This window comes from Acytostelium subglobosum (genome assembly GCF_000787575.1).
Source record: "Acytostelium subglobosum LB1 DNA, scaffold: scaffold6, whole genome shotgun sequence".
NCBI classification, from domain to species: domain Eukaryota; phylum Evosea; class Eumycetozoa; order Acytosteliales; family Acytosteliaceae; genus Acytostelium; species Acytostelium subglobosum.
Window position 1 is genome coordinate 62,495 of NW_012236532.1, and position 17,641 is coordinate 80,135.

The 17,641-nt window shown below is 45.2% G+C and overlaps 9 protein-coding genes across 9 annotated transcripts; 4 read left to right on the forward strand and 5 right to left on the reverse strand.

The window, feature by feature from the left end:
• Positions 1 to 149: 149 nt before the first annotated feature.
• SAMD00019534_033350 (hypothetical protein) lies at positions 150 to 2,303 on the reverse strand (the record flags this gene model as incomplete). The annotated part of the gene is made up of 2 exons (XM_012904227.1): positions 150 to 915; positions 985 to 2,303. 2 exons carry the CDS (start codon positions 2,301 to 2,303, stop codon positions 150 to 152), a joined length of 2,085 nt encoding a protein of 694 aa, XP_012759681.1.
• A 476-nt stretch (positions 2,304 to 2,779) lies between these two features.
• Positions 2,780 to 3,319, reverse strand: SAMD00019534_033360 (hypothetical protein; the record flags this gene model as incomplete). Its single annotated transcript, XM_012904228.1, has 1 exon — positions 2,780 to 3,319. One exon carries the CDS (start codon positions 3,317 to 3,319, stop codon positions 2,780 to 2,782), a length of 540 nt encoding a protein of 179 aa, XP_012759682.1.
• A 107-nt stretch (positions 3,320 to 3,426) lies between these two features.
• SAMD00019534_033370 (hypothetical protein) lies at positions 3,427 to 3,971 on the reverse strand (the record flags this gene model as incomplete). The annotated part of the gene is made up of 2 exons (XM_012904229.1): positions 3,427 to 3,530; positions 3,590 to 3,971. The coding sequence occupies 2 exons, from the start codon at positions 3,969 to 3,971 to the stop codon at positions 3,427 to 3,429; spliced, it is 486 nt and encodes a 161-aa protein (XP_012759683.1).
• A 13-nt stretch (positions 3,972 to 3,984) lies between these two features.
• Positions 3,985 to 4,899, reverse strand: SAMD00019534_033380 (hypothetical protein; the record flags this gene model as incomplete). Its single annotated transcript, XM_012904230.1, has 1 exon — positions 3,985 to 4,899. The coding sequence occupies one exon, from the start codon at positions 4,897 to 4,899 to the stop codon at positions 3,985 to 3,987; it is 915 nt and encodes a 304-aa protein (XP_012759684.1).
• Positions 4,900 to 5,189: 290 nt separating this feature from the next.
• SAMD00019534_033390 (hypothetical protein) lies at positions 5,190 to 7,356 on the reverse strand (the record flags this gene model as incomplete). Its single annotated transcript, XM_012904231.1, has 2 exons — positions 5,190 to 5,961; positions 6,041 to 7,356. The coding sequence occupies 2 exons, from the start codon at positions 7,354 to 7,356 to the stop codon at positions 5,190 to 5,192; spliced, it is 2,088 nt and encodes a 695-aa protein (XP_012759685.1).
• Positions 7,357 to 8,165: 809 nt separating this feature from the next.
• Positions 8,166 to 11,813, forward strand: SAMD00019534_033400 (hypothetical protein; the record flags this gene model as incomplete). Its single annotated transcript, XM_012904232.1, has 3 exons — positions 8,166 to 9,007; positions 9,075 to 11,482; positions 11,563 to 11,813. The coding sequence occupies 3 exons, from the start codon at positions 8,166 to 8,168 to the stop codon at positions 11,811 to 11,813; spliced, it is 3,501 nt and encodes a 1,166-aa protein (XP_012759686.1).
• A 267-nt stretch (positions 11,814 to 12,080) lies between these two features.
• Positions 12,081 to 13,615, forward strand: SAMD00019534_033410 (hypothetical protein; the record flags this gene model as incomplete). The annotated part of the gene is made up of 3 exons (XM_012904233.1): positions 12,081 to 12,874; positions 12,964 to 13,086; positions 13,192 to 13,615. 3 exons carry the CDS (start codon positions 12,081 to 12,083, stop codon positions 13,613 to 13,615), a joined length of 1,341 nt encoding a protein of 446 aa, XP_012759687.1.
• A 187-nt stretch (positions 13,616 to 13,802) lies between these two features.
• On the forward strand, positions 13,803 to 15,897 carry SAMD00019534_033420 (hypothetical protein; the record flags this gene model as incomplete). Its single annotated transcript, XM_012904234.1, has 2 exons — positions 13,803 to 15,594; positions 15,740 to 15,897. The coding sequence occupies 2 exons, from the start codon at positions 13,803 to 13,805 to the stop codon at positions 15,895 to 15,897; spliced, it is 1,950 nt and encodes a 649-aa protein (XP_012759688.1).
• A 705-nt stretch (positions 15,898 to 16,602) lies between these two features.
• SAMD00019534_033430 (hypothetical protein) lies at positions 16,603 to 17,554 on the forward strand (the record flags this gene model as incomplete). The annotated part of the gene is made up of 2 exons (XM_012904235.1): positions 16,603 to 16,889; positions 16,951 to 17,554. Coding segments are annotated over 2 exons (891 nt in total), but the record flags the coding sequence as incomplete, so codon positions are not given.
• Between the last annotated feature and the right edge of the window lie 87 nt (positions 17,555 to 17,641).

Here is a 17,641-nt window from a genome sequence, read left to right on the forward strand (position 1 = left end):
GATGGAGTGGAACTATTCCATTCTGATCACACCACTCATTCAATCAATCAATCAATCTATCTATCCTTGTACATGTAAATAGTGTTTATTGAGAATCAGGCCTTACTGAATTACACGGCCCGAGGTATTATTTGTCGCGACAAATTGGCTTAAGCCGAGGGTACAGCCTTTGGAGCGGTCTTTCCAGTGGGTGGCTTGGGCACGGCAGGTGGCTGTGTGGGAGCTGGCCAGAAGGCAATGGCATTGACATAGACCTCACCTCCAACAGCCTTGAACGCGTATATGGCTAGGTCAGCAAGTGCTGTGGCTCTGGGCTTCAATGTGATCATGATGGTCTTGTCCTTGAGTGTGTTGTAGTAGGGAATTGATTTGTCACTGGACATTGAGCATTGTTCCAACTCAAAGTCACCAAGAAGCTCGCCAACCTTCTTGCTATTGTTGAGCACTTGGAGCTTGACTGTGCCAGTTGGGGCAGAAGTGAAGTAGCGAACACCAAGTATGAAGGCCCTGGTGGTGTCCTCGAAAGGCTGGAACCTGAAGTTGATGGTCGATCCGTTGGGCACGCGCATCGAGTGCACGGTGGGCATCAGATGGTCACGAGCAAACGAGGCGCCAGAGTTGTAGGCCAGCTTGGTGGCGGAGATCATTGTGCACACCTTGGGCATGATGTAGTTCTCATTGAAAGTGTTGGATGGAACCATTCCAACGAGGATGGCATCTACTACACCATCTCTAACAATGATGGGGTTCTGGAATGGTTCGGACTTGTAGTAGTTGGTGACCGTCTCCCAGTTTGTCGTATGTCCAGCGATCACACCAAGCTTGTGGTTGGGGATGGTCGCTGGGACGCCATAACGAGTATACCTTGGATTGTTAGTACCGCCGACCTGGGCATATACATCATTATAAGTACCACTAAGTATGATTGGTTAGAAAAGGAATCATTCCAAGTTGGAGAGGAGTACATCACATCGCATCACTTACTTGTGCCATGGGTAGTCAAGGTTTAGATTGGGAGTGGAGAATGTCGAACTGGTCACTGTGCTGGAGCTGAATCCAAGCTGGCGAGGAACCAAGCCAAAGCCATAGGAGAAGGACTCGGTGGTGGCGTGTGGCAGGAATTTGTAGACGTTGGAGTGTGATTCAACTGGATCGGCTCCTACTACATCCCCAACATGCTCAGAGTTGGGGTAGGCGGGGTCGCGGTAGGTGGTCTGGATGGACTTGAGCCAGCCGGGTGGGTGCTGAGGGTCGATGGTAATCCGGATCTGCTTGAGTTCCTTCTGGAACTGGTCTTTGCTGACGTCGTTGAACCAACTTTCCAAGGCATCATAGGATAGCGAATTGTAGTAGCCTCCGTCGCCCATGGATACACCACGGTTCTCAATCACGGGCACTCCGACCAGCTCCTGATAGCAGTAGCGAGGGTTGTAATATGAAGTGCCCTCTGGGAACAACTTGGAGTCCATGACCGACCACAGGTCAATAAAGTCAAAGACGAAGCGAGCGCAGTACGTGCGGAACTTGAGCACCTGGTTGAAGGCCACATAGCCTGGCTCTCCATTCTTTGTTGCGCGATCCTTGATCAGCTGAACTCCATGTTTGTAAGTCCTGATGGCATAGTCGGTGAACTCGCGTGGGTAAGTGGCCAACTTGTTCTTGTAGCCCTGCATATCAATGTTGGAGAAGCCCCATGTCTTGCCGTTCTTGACGACCTCCTTGAGCAGGAAGATCTCGGTGGTGGCGGCCACGGTGAACATGCCCAACTCGGTCACTCCATATGTTGCCTTTCGCAGCGCGGCGCCATCCATGAAGATGATGGTGTTGGCTGCCGACTCGACTTTCGAGAAATGGTCCTTGCACGACTCGCGCAGGGCTTTCTTGTGTGGCTTGCGTAGCCACTTGTTGTACACGGGGAAGAAGTCAATCATCTCGGCGGTGATCTTGCGGATCTCGGCGGTGCACAACTCGAGGTCAGCATTCTCCAATGCCTCATCGATCATGTTCCTGGTGATCTCACGGAAGCCATCGTACATTGCAGCTGGGGTATTATCTTGAGCAATGGCATCTGACCATATGGCATCGATGGCAACACCGAATGGCTCACCTATAAAAGGGATCTGTGAGACCATTCCGACGACGAGCACTTTAAGCATCTCTTCATGATCAATGGAGTTGTCTCTTGTGTATGGGAAACGACCAGCATTGACCATTGCCTTCTCATCGATCATGATCTGGGTCAACTCCTGAGTGACCTTGATCCACTCATCAAAGTTCTTTGGATTTTCATAAGATAAAGACATATTATTATATTAATATTATTACAATTATTATTTGTTTGAAATATAAATATATTAAGTGTTTGTTAAACAATGAACAATTGATTGATAATGTATGCCAGGCCATCATGATGTTAACATGTCCAACCCAAACCCAACCCCATTAAGTGATATCTTTTGGCGATCAACTGGAATGACACCTGACAGTGTGATACTTCAATGGGCCTTGGAGGTGACTAAAAATAGAAAAAACGATTCGATCATCGAATCATGATCACTAATCTCATCGAAGGCACGAACAAACTCTGATTCAAAGTGGCCAATCTACAAATAATAATATCATTCGAGGCCAAGTGGAGCTAAACATTCGACCAAACGATCAGTCGTGTCTGTCTGTTCAAGGTTATCACAATCAAAGTTATATATTTATTATTTAACGGAACTATTCCAAATGATCAATCACACATTCGACAAGATCTTGTTGTCGCGAATACATTACATCATGCAGTTGGAACAGCTTTGCGAGGCTTGATAGGTGGCACGGCAGGTGGCTGTACAGCAGTTGGCCAGAAGGCAATGGCGTTGACATAGACCTCACCTCCAACAGCCTTGAACGAATAGACGGTCAAGTCAGTTACAGCAGTGGCCTTTGGCTTCAAGGTGATCATGATGGTCTCATCCTTGATTTTGTTGTAGTAGTTGATGGACTTGTCATCAGATTGACTACACTGCTCCAATTCAAATGCGCCAAGTATTGGACCAACCTTCTTGCTCGTGTTCACAACTTGTAGCTTGACTGTGCCAGTTGCCGCCGTGGTGAAGTAGCGCACGCCCAACATGAATGTCCTTGTCGTGTCGACGAATGGTTGGAACCTAAAGTTGATAGACGATCCGTTGGGAATATGCATCGAGTGCACAGTGGGCATCAGATGGTCACGAGCAAAGTCTGCGCCAACCTTGGAGCACAACTTGGTTGCGGCGATCAACGTGCACACCTTGGGCATGATGAAATTGTCATTGAAAGTGTTGGATGGAACCATTCCAATAAGTATGGCATCAAGTACACCATCACGATGGATAGAAGGACTGTTAAAGTCATTCAAGTAATAGTTGGTCACTGTCTCCCAATTCGTTGTATGACCAGCGATCACACCAAGCTTGTGATTAGGTATAGTAGCTGGGACTCCATAACTAATGAGTGATGGATCATTGTTTCCAACGATCTGGGCATAATAATCATTGTACCTTCCACTATTTGATTGATTGTTAGTATGATAATTGAGTGATTGAGTGATGCGACGGACACATACTCATGATAGGGCTCGGTAGGTTTAGACTGGCTATGGGGAAGTTGTCACTCACTACGGTGCTGCCACTGAAGTAGAGTTCTCGGGGGATGAGCGCAAAGCGGTAGGAGAAGGACTCGGTTGTTGCATGCTGGAGGAAAGTGTAGGTGTTGGCATGGGTCGGAATTGGGTCGTCACCAACTACATCCTCAACTCTCTCAGAGTTGGCATAAGCTGGATCACGGTATGTCGTCTGGATGGACTTGAGGAAGCCAGGTGGATGTTGGGTATCTAGAGTGATCTTGATGCTCTTGAGCTCCTTCTGGTATTGGTCCCTGGTGACATCATTGAACCATTTGTCCAAATCATCATATGTCAAAGTGTTGTAGTAATCAGAGTCTCCCATTGATACACCCTTGTCATTTGGTATGACAGGCACTCCGACCAACTCTTGGTAACAAAAGCGGGGGTTGAGGTATGACGTGCCATTTGGTATCCATTGTCGACAATAGGTCAATGACATCAAAGACGAATCGGGAACAGAATGTTCGGAACTTGAGCACCTTGTTGAATGAGTTGAAGCCAGAGAGTTTGTTCTCAGCTGTACGGTACTTGATCAACTGGACACCATGGTAGTAGGTCTTGATAGCATAGTCCGTGAAGTCGCGAGGGTACTTGGCTAACTTGTCCTTGTACGTCTTCAACTCGACATTGGTGAAGCCCCATGTCTTTCCGTTCTTGACCACCTCCTGGAGCAGCAGGATCTCAGTTGTTGCGGCCACTGTGAACATGCCCAACTCGGTAACACCATAGGTTGACTTGCGGAGTTCAGTACCATCATCACTGACAATGCTGTCCACTATGAACTCGAGAGTGGAGAAACGTTCTTTGCAAGACTCTCGTAGAGTCTTCTTGTGAGGTTTGAGCAGCCACTGGTTGTAAACTGGGAAGAAATTCTTCATTGCTGTTGTGATCTTCTTGATCTCTGCGGTACATGACTCCAGATCAGCGTTCTCCAGTGCTTCATTGATCATGTTCCTCGTGATCGTGCGGAATCCATCATAAAGTAGTGCAGGTGTACTATCTTGTGCAATAGCATCAGACCATATGGCATCTACTACAACACCAACAACATCACCAACTTCTGGTATCATGGATACAAATCCAACAACCAATAACTTCAGCATCTCTGTATGATCGATTGAATTGTCCTGAGTGTAAGGGAAACGACCTGGATCAGGCATGGCCTTCTCATCAATCATCACCTTTGTCAACTCCTGAGTGACAGTCATCCACTCTTCAAAGTTCTTTGGATTCGTTATTGTCAAAGACATAATTATTATTATTATTATTATTATTATTTGTATATAAATAAATAGTTATGAATAATAATCAATGACCTGGAACATGATTATCATTCTTCTCTCCTGCTGGTCAATCAAGATCCAGACCCCCCAAAAAACATGTTGATCAATCAATCAATCACATGATAGGCCACGCCATCTTGGTCAGCAACAACATTAATACTTTCAGAATGTTGACCATGTACATGTAACTCAAACAATCAACAATACTAGTTTAATGAACATCAGTTTTGGTCGCGACAATATCAACATTGACATGCTTAGGCTGATGTAACTTCCTTTGTGGTTGGTGCAGTCTTTCCAGAGGGTGCTGTGGGCCTAGCAGGTGGCAGTGTGGGGGCTGGCCAGAAGGCAATGGCATTGACATAGACCTCACCTCCAACAGCCTTGAATGTAAATATGTCCTGGTCAGCTAGAGCTGTGGCCTTTGGCTTCAAGGTGATCAAGATGGTCTTGTCCTTGAGTGTGTTGTAGTAGGCGGTGGACTTGTCAGGTGACATAGCACATTGCTCCAGATCAAAGTCGCCAAACATCTCGCCATTCTTCTTGGTGCCGTTGATCACTTGGAGCTTGACAGTGCCAGTTACCGCTGTGGTGAAGTAGCGCACACCCAGAATGAAGGTCCTGGTCTTGTCGTCAAATGGCTGGAACCTGTAGTTGATGGTCGATCCGTTGGGCACACGCATTGAGTGCACGGTGGGCATCAGATGGTCACGAGCAAACGAGGCACCCGAGTTGTAGGCCAGCTTGGTGGCGGCGATCATTGTGCACACCTTGGGCATGATCACATTCTCATTGAATACGTATGATGGAACCATTCCAACGAGGATTGCATCAACAAGACCAGCTCTAACAACGATAGGGTTGCGGAATGGATCGTCCAAGTAGAAATCGGTCACCATCTCCCAGTTTGTCGTGTGGCCAGCGATCACACCAATTTTGTGATTGGGGATGGTGGCTGGGACGCCATAAGCAGTCCATTTGGGGTCCAAGTTGCTAGCAATCTGGGCATAATAATCATTATAGGTACCCCTGTTAAATGTGATGAGTTGATTAGTTAGTACTGGAACTATTCCTTATGGATGGATGAGGGAGGGCACGGGTCACTTACTCATGCCATGGGTATCCAAGGTTCAAATTGGCGACAGGGAATGTGTGGCTAATCACTCTGTTACTGAAGCCAAGGCCGCGTGGCACTAGGCCAAAGCCATAGTTGAATGTCTCGGTGGCGGCATGAGGTGGGAATGAGTAGACGTTGGAGTGTGTTTCAACTGGATGTGCACCGACTACATCCTCAACATGCTCGGCGTTGGGGTAGGCTGGATCGCGGTAGGTGGTCTGGATGGACTTGAGCCAACCGGGTGGGTGCTGAAGGTCGATCGTGATCCTGATCTGTTTGAGCTCCTTCTGGAACTTGTCTCTGTTGGCGTCGTTGAACCATTTCTCAATGGCCTCATAGGTCAGCGACCTGTAGTATGAGGCGTCACCCAATGATACGCTACTGTTCTCAATCACTGGTACTCCAACCAGTTCATGGTAGCAGTAGCGTGGGTTCAAGTAGGACGTGCCTTCTGGGAACAGCTTGGAGTCCATGACTGACCACAGGTCCATATAGTCAAAGACGAAGCGAGCGCAGTACGAGCGGAACTTGAGCACCTTGTTGAAGGCCATCCAGCCTGGCAGTCCATTCTCGGTCGTACGGTCCTTGATCAACTGGACACCATCCTTGTAGGTGCTGATGGCATAGTCGGTGAACTCACGTGGGTATCTGGCCAGCTTGTCCTTGTAGCCCTTCATCTCAATGGCGGTGAAGCCCCATGTCTTGCCATTCTTGACGACCTCTTTGAGCAGCAGGATCTCTGTGGTGGCGGCCACGGTGAACATGCCCAACTCGATGACTCCGTAGGTTTCCTTGCGCAAAGCTGCACCATCCTGGCTGACAACGCTGTTGGCAGCCAACTCGACTGCGGAGAAACGGTCTTTACAAGCCTCGCGAAGGGCTTTCTTGTGTGGCTTGAGCAACCACTTGTTGTACACGGGGAAGAAGTCCTTCATGGCAGTGGTGATCTTAACCACCTCGGCGGTACAAGACTCAAGGTCAGCATTCTCGACTGCCTCATTGATCATGTTCGTGGTGATTGTGCGGAAACCATCGTAAAGCACGGCGGGGGCATTGCCTTGGGAGAGGGCGTCGGACCATATGGCATCGATGACCACACCAAATGGTTCACCGACCACTGGGATACTGGAGACCAATCCAACAACAAGGACCTTTAGCATCTCCTGGTGATCCATGGAGTTGTCTCTGGTGTAAGGGAAACGACCAGTGTTCACCAAGGCCTTCTCATCAATCATGATCTGGGTCAACTCCTGGGTGACCTTGATCCATTCATCAAAGTTCTTTGGATTATCAACTGTTAAAGACATAATTATATTATTATTATTATTTGTTTGATATGTATGTTGAATGATCAATCAATCAAATTACACTTTCCAATTTATCATTATGATCAAGGAGTTAGTGGCACGCCCCTTTGATGACACATACTCACAAACACAATCTATCAAGGCTTGCCAAACCCTGTCCAACCCAACCCCATCATGTGACATCATTGGGCGATCAACAGTAATGTGATAATTAATGAACATGAGATACTGTTTGATCATTGGCAATTACCCCAATAAGGCCTTGGAAGTACTAAGAATAGAAAAAAACGATCGAATCATGATCACTAATCTCATCGACTGTTCAAACGACACTGATACCAAGTGGTCAATCTACAAAAATGTAATATCTTCTTCAACCACACGACGAGTGATCAAACATCGTCGTGTCGGTCTGATCAAGGTTATCAATCACGTTGAAAAAGATTAGATATTAGATTATGTAAAGTTAACTTACATCATCATAACTTTATAAAATTGTTAAATGGAACTATTCCAAATATTATTTCACACACTCAATCAATCAATGAAATAAAGAATGTTACATATGACATGAAGGCCGTCGATCGACGTCACACGTATTAAGAGCTATAACAATGTTGTCACGACAGATAAGTGGAAATGATCGAAGTTCGTTTGTGAAAAGTTGGAAAGATATTTCCATGATCAGATCTGGTGATGATCAACAGTTTAGAACTGATTGAATGAGTGAGAGTGATCATTCCAAACAAATATTTATATATATAAACAAATAATAACAATGGCCAACTATCTACCTGCCCGATGACTAGATGTCATTCTTGATATACTTGTTGAAGGCAGAGCCATTGACAACATCACAGCTCAGACAGGTTGTTCAGAAGCATGTATTCCCAGTGCCACACAAGATGATGGTCCATCCATCATTGCCAGCTGGACATTACTTCCTCTACGGCTGCTTCACATGCACCAAGTTCAACTTCCCAGACACACTCAACTACTCAGTGACCCAGGTATCACAATCAGACTTTATCTCTGAGATAACAACCAATGCCACGCTACAAGCACTCATTGACAGGACTGTGTGGAGCACCGACAGCCTCAACAACAGCAAGGATAAGGAGTACTACTATGAGTTGGTGGACTTGTTGCTTGAAAGACGGACATACTCTGGCGTCAAGACATATGAACAGATGGCGCCAACTGAATGGCCCGATATTGCTCGAATGGATGTTGAACGACCTATGTTCCTCAAGTCCGAGTCGGAGTATGATCAGCCATATGGATTCCAAACCAATCACACTTTAGTACACAAGATTGATGAGCATGAATCACTTCGTGACTCGCATGGACGGCTCACGGTTCCCTGTGGCCAGGTGTATTTCAAACTGTCGCCATTGGACTGTGACAAGGCGGCAAACATGAATGAAGATGACCAATGGTGGACCAAGATGAAGGAGTTCCCCTTGATCTTTGAAGACACCTCATTCTTTGGTCCAGAGATGGATGAGATCTGTTCAGATATCATCATTGGCAAGTGCAACTACACCGATCCTTATGCATATTGTAAAATACCCGTGCGTGCACTGGAGCTCAATGGGATATATACCCTCATGCTCTCAGGCTCCCTGACCGCCTATGATCACTTCTCATTGTATGTAATATATCATCACTAACCTCTCTTCAATATGCTGACCATTCATTCATTCATTTATTCATAGTTCTTGTCCATACTCGAAAGGAATGTTATATGGATCATTGAGTATGATTTGTGCATTCAAGACAGAGTTCAAGGTATACTTACTGATACATATTGTGTCAAGTCTACTCAAACAAAGATTGAATGTCATCATTCACTTGATGATGTTTTCAACGATCACCGATGAGGAGGTCTACCAATTGATCAAATGGGTGTGCTTCGAGAACAAGATGTCCCAACAGGATGTAAGCAATATCCGAACGATACTCTGTGTCCGACCACAACTTAGGATGCACACCAGTCGACTGTTCACATGTCAAGAGCTACCCAAGATACTGGAACCATTCCAATCACTCTACCGACCTGCATGTGGACTCACACTGGCCGCGATTGCTGGTATCATTGATAACATCCAGATGTTCAAGTTGGTGTACTCACATGACATTGATGTGGACAAGACATACCCATCAACATTGGACAATATTCTGATGTTCACGAGGTATACACGATGTGTCGACTACCTCCTCAACAATGACCCGCACTACTTTGAGCGCAACCTTCAGTCAAGGCCATTATGGTGGTTCGGTCACAACGTCCTTGTGTCCAACAAGGAGATCCGACGATTCGTTCCCGTGCTGGCCAAGTGCAGGAAGCTCAACGGGTTCAACTCGTCCATTCCACACTACCCAAGCATGGATGACATATGCATCTACACTGGCAAGCTGGGCCTGCTGGCCTGGATGAAGACAGTCAGCATCACTTGGCAAGATCGAATACCACATGCTCCTGACCTCCCCAACCTATGCAGCCCGCTGGAGATGGTCATCTCTGGAGCCACCCCTACAACTTTGAAGGAATACCAAGAGTTCTACCCATCAGCCAGTCATCATATTTGCGACATGGTGTTGGTAAAGTGGATCAATGAGCATGGTTTGACGAATGAGTTGCTCAACATGAGATTCAAGGACTCATCATGGCCACTCTTCACAAGTACCAAGCTACCATTTGTATCAATTCTCATCAAGTGTACTCCAACCATCATAGAAGCACTTCTCAATCAGCCAGGTCTCCCGCCAGTCGACAAGCTCACCATTAACATGCCCCAATGGAATGCATGGTTCAATCAACACATTAACTTCATAACTCAACCAAAGACCGAACAACAACAAGGCAGTCTGCTCGATGTATATATGTTGGCTGGGAGATTGGATGTTATCAAGTACATCATTTCCAAATATGGTGTACAAATGGTCACCAAACAGACAGAGTCACTCATCAAGCTGCGACCACCAATTGAGCAGGAGGAGATCAAGGCAATGGTCGCAGACATCAAATCAATGGACTCATTATTAGGACCATCATCAAACAAACAGAAGTCAAAGAGCAAGAACAAGAACAAGAACAAGAAGAAGAAGAAACAATCACAGTCAAATGAGATCAAGAATGATGGTCCACCTCACAATCAGCCATCACAACTCGAGACCAAGGCAGAGCAACTGCAGATTGAGCAATACGAGAGGACAGTTGGCAAGTTCAAGTTCAGCAGGAAGATGATCATTGGACGTGGAAGCCATGGCACTCTGGTGTACAAGGGTGTGTGGTGTGACAAGGTGCCCGTGGCTGTCAAGGAGATGCGCAAAGGATTCAACACACTCATCGATAAAGAGGTGGACACACTGATGGAGCTGACCAAGTCCAATGACAAAGACAACTTGGTGAAATTCCTTGGAATGGAGGAGACTGAGGACTACACCTACTTGGCGACATCACTGTGTGAGATGTCACTTCAAGAGTTGGTGGAGGCGCACAAGGATCGATTCCAATCATTGAACAAACAGACATTGATCAATGACATCATCAACGGTGTTCGATTCCTGCACAAAAACAACATCATCCACAACGATCTCAATCCTCGCAACATCCTGCTCAAAGACGATCACCTGTTCATCACTGACATGGGACTGAGCAAGATGTCCGTTGAGACATCATTCGCATTCACTCATGCTCCAAGTGGTCAAGGTGGTTACTTCCCAGCAGAGGTCATCAACAATCAACGCAAGACCAACTCTGTCGATATCTTTGCACTTGGATGTTTGATGTATTACATCCTCGCTGATGGTGGTCATCCTTTCGGTGACAACTTCCATCTCAGAGCATCAAAGATACATCACAATGAGTTTGACATTCAACAACTCACTGATCAACCATGTGCCACCGACCTCATCACACAAATGATATCACATGATCCAACGACACGACCAACGATCAACATGGTGTTCAATCATCCATTCTTCTGGGACATCAAAAAGAGGATCATGTTCATTACCTGTGTGTTCCAGACCATCCAGGACCAACCACACTCATACCTCAACAAGGTCAATGCCAATCAATGGAACAAGTCCATCGATTCCAGGCTGCTTGACCAACATGGTATGTGTCTACTCGCTCAAACAACTATTCAAATAACTCGATTCTAACTCATATATTGATTCATCACTAAACGACAACAGAGTCACAATATAACTATAATAGTGCGAAGGACTTGATTCGATGCATCAGGAACACGACACAACACCATCATCAACTGTTCAAGGATGCTCAGAAGAAGACATTATTCTTTGATTCACAACAATCAGCATTCCAATACTTTGAACAACGACATCCAACATTGATCGTCCAACTCTATCGCAGGTTCATCAACACTGATGATGCCCAATCAGACAATCTCAAGGACTACTTTGTTGTGTCTACCTCGTCCTGATCCAATAAAGTGATGGCACTGACAAGATGTGATTGAAGTTCACACACTCTCTTGACTCACCCCATCCTGATCACACTTGGGAAGTGATTGATCAAATGATCACTTGTGTATTCATTCACACCAAGATATATAACAAATACATACATACATAGGATCTCCAACATAAGAATGACATTCTTGATATATCAGCTAAAGGCAGTCCAAATGTCGTTTCGTGAGTTTGAAGAAATGATATTAGTTTGTGTTCGACCAAGGCCCAGAGATACGATGGTGCATCCATCACTGCCGGGACACTACTTCCTCTATGGTTGCTACCCGGACACGACATTCCAATTCAATGACACAAGTAGCAGATTTGCCAAATACGCCAACTACACAGTTACAGAGGTGTCTAGCGAGGACTTTATCAACGAGATCACGACAAAGGGCACGATGCAAGCCTTCATGGACATGACAACATTAGAAATGGACCTGAAAGAGAGAGGTGAAAAGACAATCGATACCTCATCAGACTGCTGCTATTCAATCAACTCGAAGAATTTCAACAAAACATTCAGGATACGAAGGGTATCAATCAGTCGCGAAATACAAGTTCGAGATGAAGAGGTGATCCTTCGTCGCCACCAATTCATTCCAATTCCCGTCAATCGACCAATATTCGTCAAGACTGACGATATTGAGCACCAACCGTTTGGATTCCGACTCGACTATGACCTGCTCATCAGCGAGCATCCCGAGATGCCATTCAAAGACAAGGTGACAGGAAAGCTGTTGTTGCCCGATGGTCATGTGTTCTTGTACAATCAGTTGTACGAAGGTGATGAGGAGGATGACTACCGTTTCATTTCCAAACATTGCCAGTTCAATGACGATAATGATAATGATAATGACATTAGTCAACTTGTGGACAACTTTGGATCAGACTTTCTCTGTGGCAAGACCACATACACCGACTCACGTGCAAAATGCTCGGGTATACAATCAGCCAACTCCAACATTGTCTCATACAGCAAGGCATTTGGAAGGATCCAAAGAAGTTTGATTGGTTACCCATTCATCTTGTAAGTATGATTTGATCAATCATCTTATCCAACCATCCATCATATAGAACAATTCCACTCACCTCACTCAATCAATCAATCAATCACAGTGCATATCCAAAGATTGTGAAGATTAGGAACACATTTATTCGTAACTTCCTAAAGTTGTCGCCATCAAGGCAGGCTCACCTTGCCATATATAGCCATGATGAGGAGTTGACACCACCAACAATGTATTTCTTATTTTACATGATGGCATACCATACAATCCCCAATGAAACATTGTTTCAGGCACTCAAATGGCTGTGCTTTCACAACAACAAATCTGAACACGATAGCGACAACAAATCAGCCCATGCCTGTGCCTACAACATGCTCATTGTGCGACCACAACTGAGGTCGATGAAGCGACCAATCAAAGTGCCCCCCTTGGTCCAAGCAATACGGGACAAACCTGATATGGCGGCGCACTATCCTCAGTACGAGTTGGATTCAAATCCCAGAATTCCCATGACACTTGACACAATTCTGGTCCTCGCTGACAACATCGACCTCCTCTTTCCATATGTGGAGCTCCATTTTGATGAGCCATTCCCAACACCACTGGACATCATGCTGAGGTACTCGAGATCAAGCAGATGTATCGAGAATTACTTTGAGAACTACGAACATTACTTTGAATACAACCCGGCGGCCAAGCCCCTATGGTCATTGGCGCACAACGTCATGGTGCCCATCAAGAAGGACTTTGGATCAAGTTGAACAACTCTGTTGCAAAGGCTGGCATTGGGGCTCAATGGAAACACTCCTCATCTACCCACGATTGARGGACCTGTGTATCATCAATGGACGGTACACTCTGCTGGCATGGTGCAAGACCGCCGGAATCACCCTGGAGACACGCGAGCCACACAATCATGAGGCACCCGATTGTTGCAGTGCATTGGAGATGATCATCACCTCATCCGATGGTGAGAGTGTCTACAATATGGTGCTGCGAGCGTACCAATTGAACAATCAACTCGGCCAACACCATGTCTGCGATAAGTCACTCATCAACTTTATATGTACATCACGCTTCGGACCAAGGTGTAGTATTGTGAGTGAGCTGAGGTTCAAGGACTCATCATGGCCACTCTACGTTCATGGCACCAAGATACCATTCGTCAGTCTGATGTTTGGAGCAAAGTTGGAAGATTTGGCAGTGATGATGCTCAAGGTGCCAGGACTGCCGCCAGTGGACAAGATGGTCATCGAATTGAATCAGTGGTTCGTATGGAGTAACGAGATGCCCTTGTTCAAAAAGAAATCTGAGACCTGGTTTAAGACAATCACCGAGTTGCCATGTGATCGTGTCTCACTATTGGACATCTTCATGATTACTGGAGAATTGGACTTGATCAAACATCTTCTCACTACCTATGGCTTGAAGTGGATCACGAGATATTCCGAGAAACTAATCGAGCGTCGCAGCCCAGAGGATCAGAAGATGATCAGATCATATGTGTCAGATCTGGAGATGTTCGTGGGTCGCGGTGGAGGTGGAAAGGCTTCTTCCAAATCAACGTCAAAGAAGAAGAAGAAGAGTGCCAAGACCAAACAGAAGTCACAATCACAATCACCTCCACTAGTGGATCACACTCAACCATTGGACAGCAATAACATTGAGTCAATGTCCATATCCGATGTACATGTTCAATCACAGAATCCACCTCCTGCCACAACAGCAAGCGCACCACCACCATCACAATTGCAACAGTCACCTGCTATTCCCGAACCATTGTCATTGGAGAAGTATGAGAGTACAGTGGGCAAGTTCAAGTTCAGCAGGAAGATGATCATTGGACGTGGAAGCAATGGTACTCTGGTGTACAAGGGTGTGTGGTGTGACAAGGTGCCTGTGGCAATCAAACAGATGAACAAAGGATTCAACACACTCATCGATAAGGAGGTGAACATCCTCATTCAACTGACAGCACTCTCCAGTGCCACAGACAACTTGGTGAGATTCTTTGGAATGGAGGAGGACGATCACTTTGTCTACCTCGCGACGTCACTGTGTGAGATGTCACTTCAAGAACTGGTGGAGTCTCACAAGGATCGATTCCAATCATTGAACAAACAGACATTGATCAATGATATCATCAATGGTGTTCGATTCCTACACAATGATAAGTTCATCCACAACGATCTCAATCCTCGCAACATCCTGTTCAAAGACAACCACCTGTTCATCACTGACATGGGACTGAGCAAGATGTCCGTTGAGACATCATTCGCATTCACTCATGCTCCAAGTGGTCAAGGTGGCTATTTCCCAGCTGAGGTCATCAACAACCAGCGAAAGACCAACTCTGTCGATATCTTCTCACTTGGATGTTTGATGTATTACATCCTCACTGATGGTGGTCATCCATTCGGTGACAATCTCCCTCTAAGAGTGTCAAAGATAATATTTGATCAGTTCGACATCCAACAACTCACTGATCAACCATGTGCCACCGACCTCATCACACAAATGATATCACATGATCCGTCTACTCGACCATCAATCACCAGTGTGATCAATCATCCATTCTTCTGGGACATCAACAAGAGACAATCATTCATCATCCGAGTGTCACAGACCGTCCAGAATCAACCACACACTTTCCTCAACATAACAATCGATAAACAAAGATTCCTTCGTCAATCATGGAACATGTCAATCGATTCCAAACTCTTGGATCAACTCAATCAAGGTATGTGTATAAGCCATTCCATGTGATCGAGCAATATCTGACGCAACCATTCATAACACAGAGACACAATATAACTTCAACAATGTGAAGGACCTTGTTCGATGCATCAGGAACACAAAACTCCATCATCATCAACTATACACAGACAACAGCAAGACATCGACATTCTTCACATCACAGGAACATGTATTCCAATACTTTGAACAACGACATCCAACACTTGTACTTCACCTCTATCAACGATTGATGGAAACAGACGACTCTAAATCAAATAACCTCAAGGAGTTCTTTGCCAACTCTTGAATAAAAAAATAATAAACAATTTATATTAATTAATTAATTAATTAGGACCTTATTCATATCAGATGGAATTGATCATCAACTCTTTCTCACTGATCACCACACGAACACTTGTTGTTGATCAACACACCACAATACACACACACACAAACAATGCTCTTACTCACCAATTATACGCACTCCAATGATGATGATCAGGAAGAACAAGTTGTTTGGATGGGGTACTTACATCCAAAGTGTTGTTGTATCCAATAATACCACATCATGCTATACCTTGCCATCCATCCATCTATACACCTTTCCTGTCATGACTACGGAGGGTAATAACACCCATCATCTCAAACAATACTACTGATCAGGGTTAGTTAGGTGAGGTAATGAATGATTGATTGTATACTGATGTTAGATGTGGATGTGTGATCTAGAGTACTCAGTCAATCAATCAAACAATCATTCAATCACATGATTAATTGGAGATTTCCAAACTACTTATAATTACAAAGAGATAAAAAAGATAATACATTCACATATTTATACATATAATAATAATGGGATGTGTATTAACTGTAGAGGAGAAGAATAGTAGGAATATAGATCAACATCTGAGGAAAGATGGATATCAGGCAAAGAGTGAGATAAAGTTATTATTACTTGGTCCGGGAGAATCTGGCAAGTCAACGATATTCAAACAAATGAAGATTATACAAGATGGTGGGGGATTCTCTWACCGAGGAGCGATTGGAGTACAGATATATCATATATGGCAATTGCATCAGTCAGATGAAGGTGTTGGTGATGCATGCCATTAAGAATGAATTGGCACCTAAACCAGAGAATCAAGAGTCCTTTGACAGAATTGCCAAGATCACGCCAGGTGGAAACTCATGGAATGCCGAAGTGGCCAATGATATCAAAGCACTATGGTTGGACGAGAACATTCAATCAATGTACGAGCTGAGAGATAAGGAATATCAACTCAATGATTCAGCTGCATAGTATGTACTCACTTGGAGTATGATATTGTGATCAATCACTCACTGACATTCATCAATCCAGCTTCTTCCAACACATTGCAAGATTCTCAAATGAGGACTATATACCTAATCAGGACGATGTCCTGAGATCCAGAGTACGAACGACGGGTATACAGGAAGCCAACTTCAAGTTTAACGATATCGAGTTTCGTATGTTGGACGTGGGCGGACAGAGGAGCGAGCGAAGGAAGTGGATACATTGCTTCGACTCGGTGACAGCCGTCATCTTTTGTGTGGCGATCAGCGAGTACGACCAGTCGCTGCGCGAAGACGAGACACAGAGTCGCATGAAGGAGTCGCTGCTGCTGTTTGACGAGATCATCAACAGTCATTGGTTCAGCAGCACGGCATTCATATTGTTCTTCAACAAGGTCGATCTGTTCCGTGAGAAGGTGCAGCGAATCGATCTGGGCGAGCACTTCCCCGCGTACAAGGGCGGCTTGAGCTTTGAGAGCGGGTCAACGTTCATCAAGAAGATGTTCTTGGATCAGTGCCACAACACGCAGATGATCTTCCCGCACTTCACTTGCGCCATCGACACACAGAACATCCACTTTGTATTCCAAGCCGTTCGAGAGACACTGCTAATACATGTATTGGGGAAGGTTGGTTGGGCGACGCCCGTCTAATGCAACTTGTTCGCTCCATCAATCTGTGTGTGAGGGTATTAATAAAGATGTGTTTGATACCATGGTATCAATCATTCAATCAAG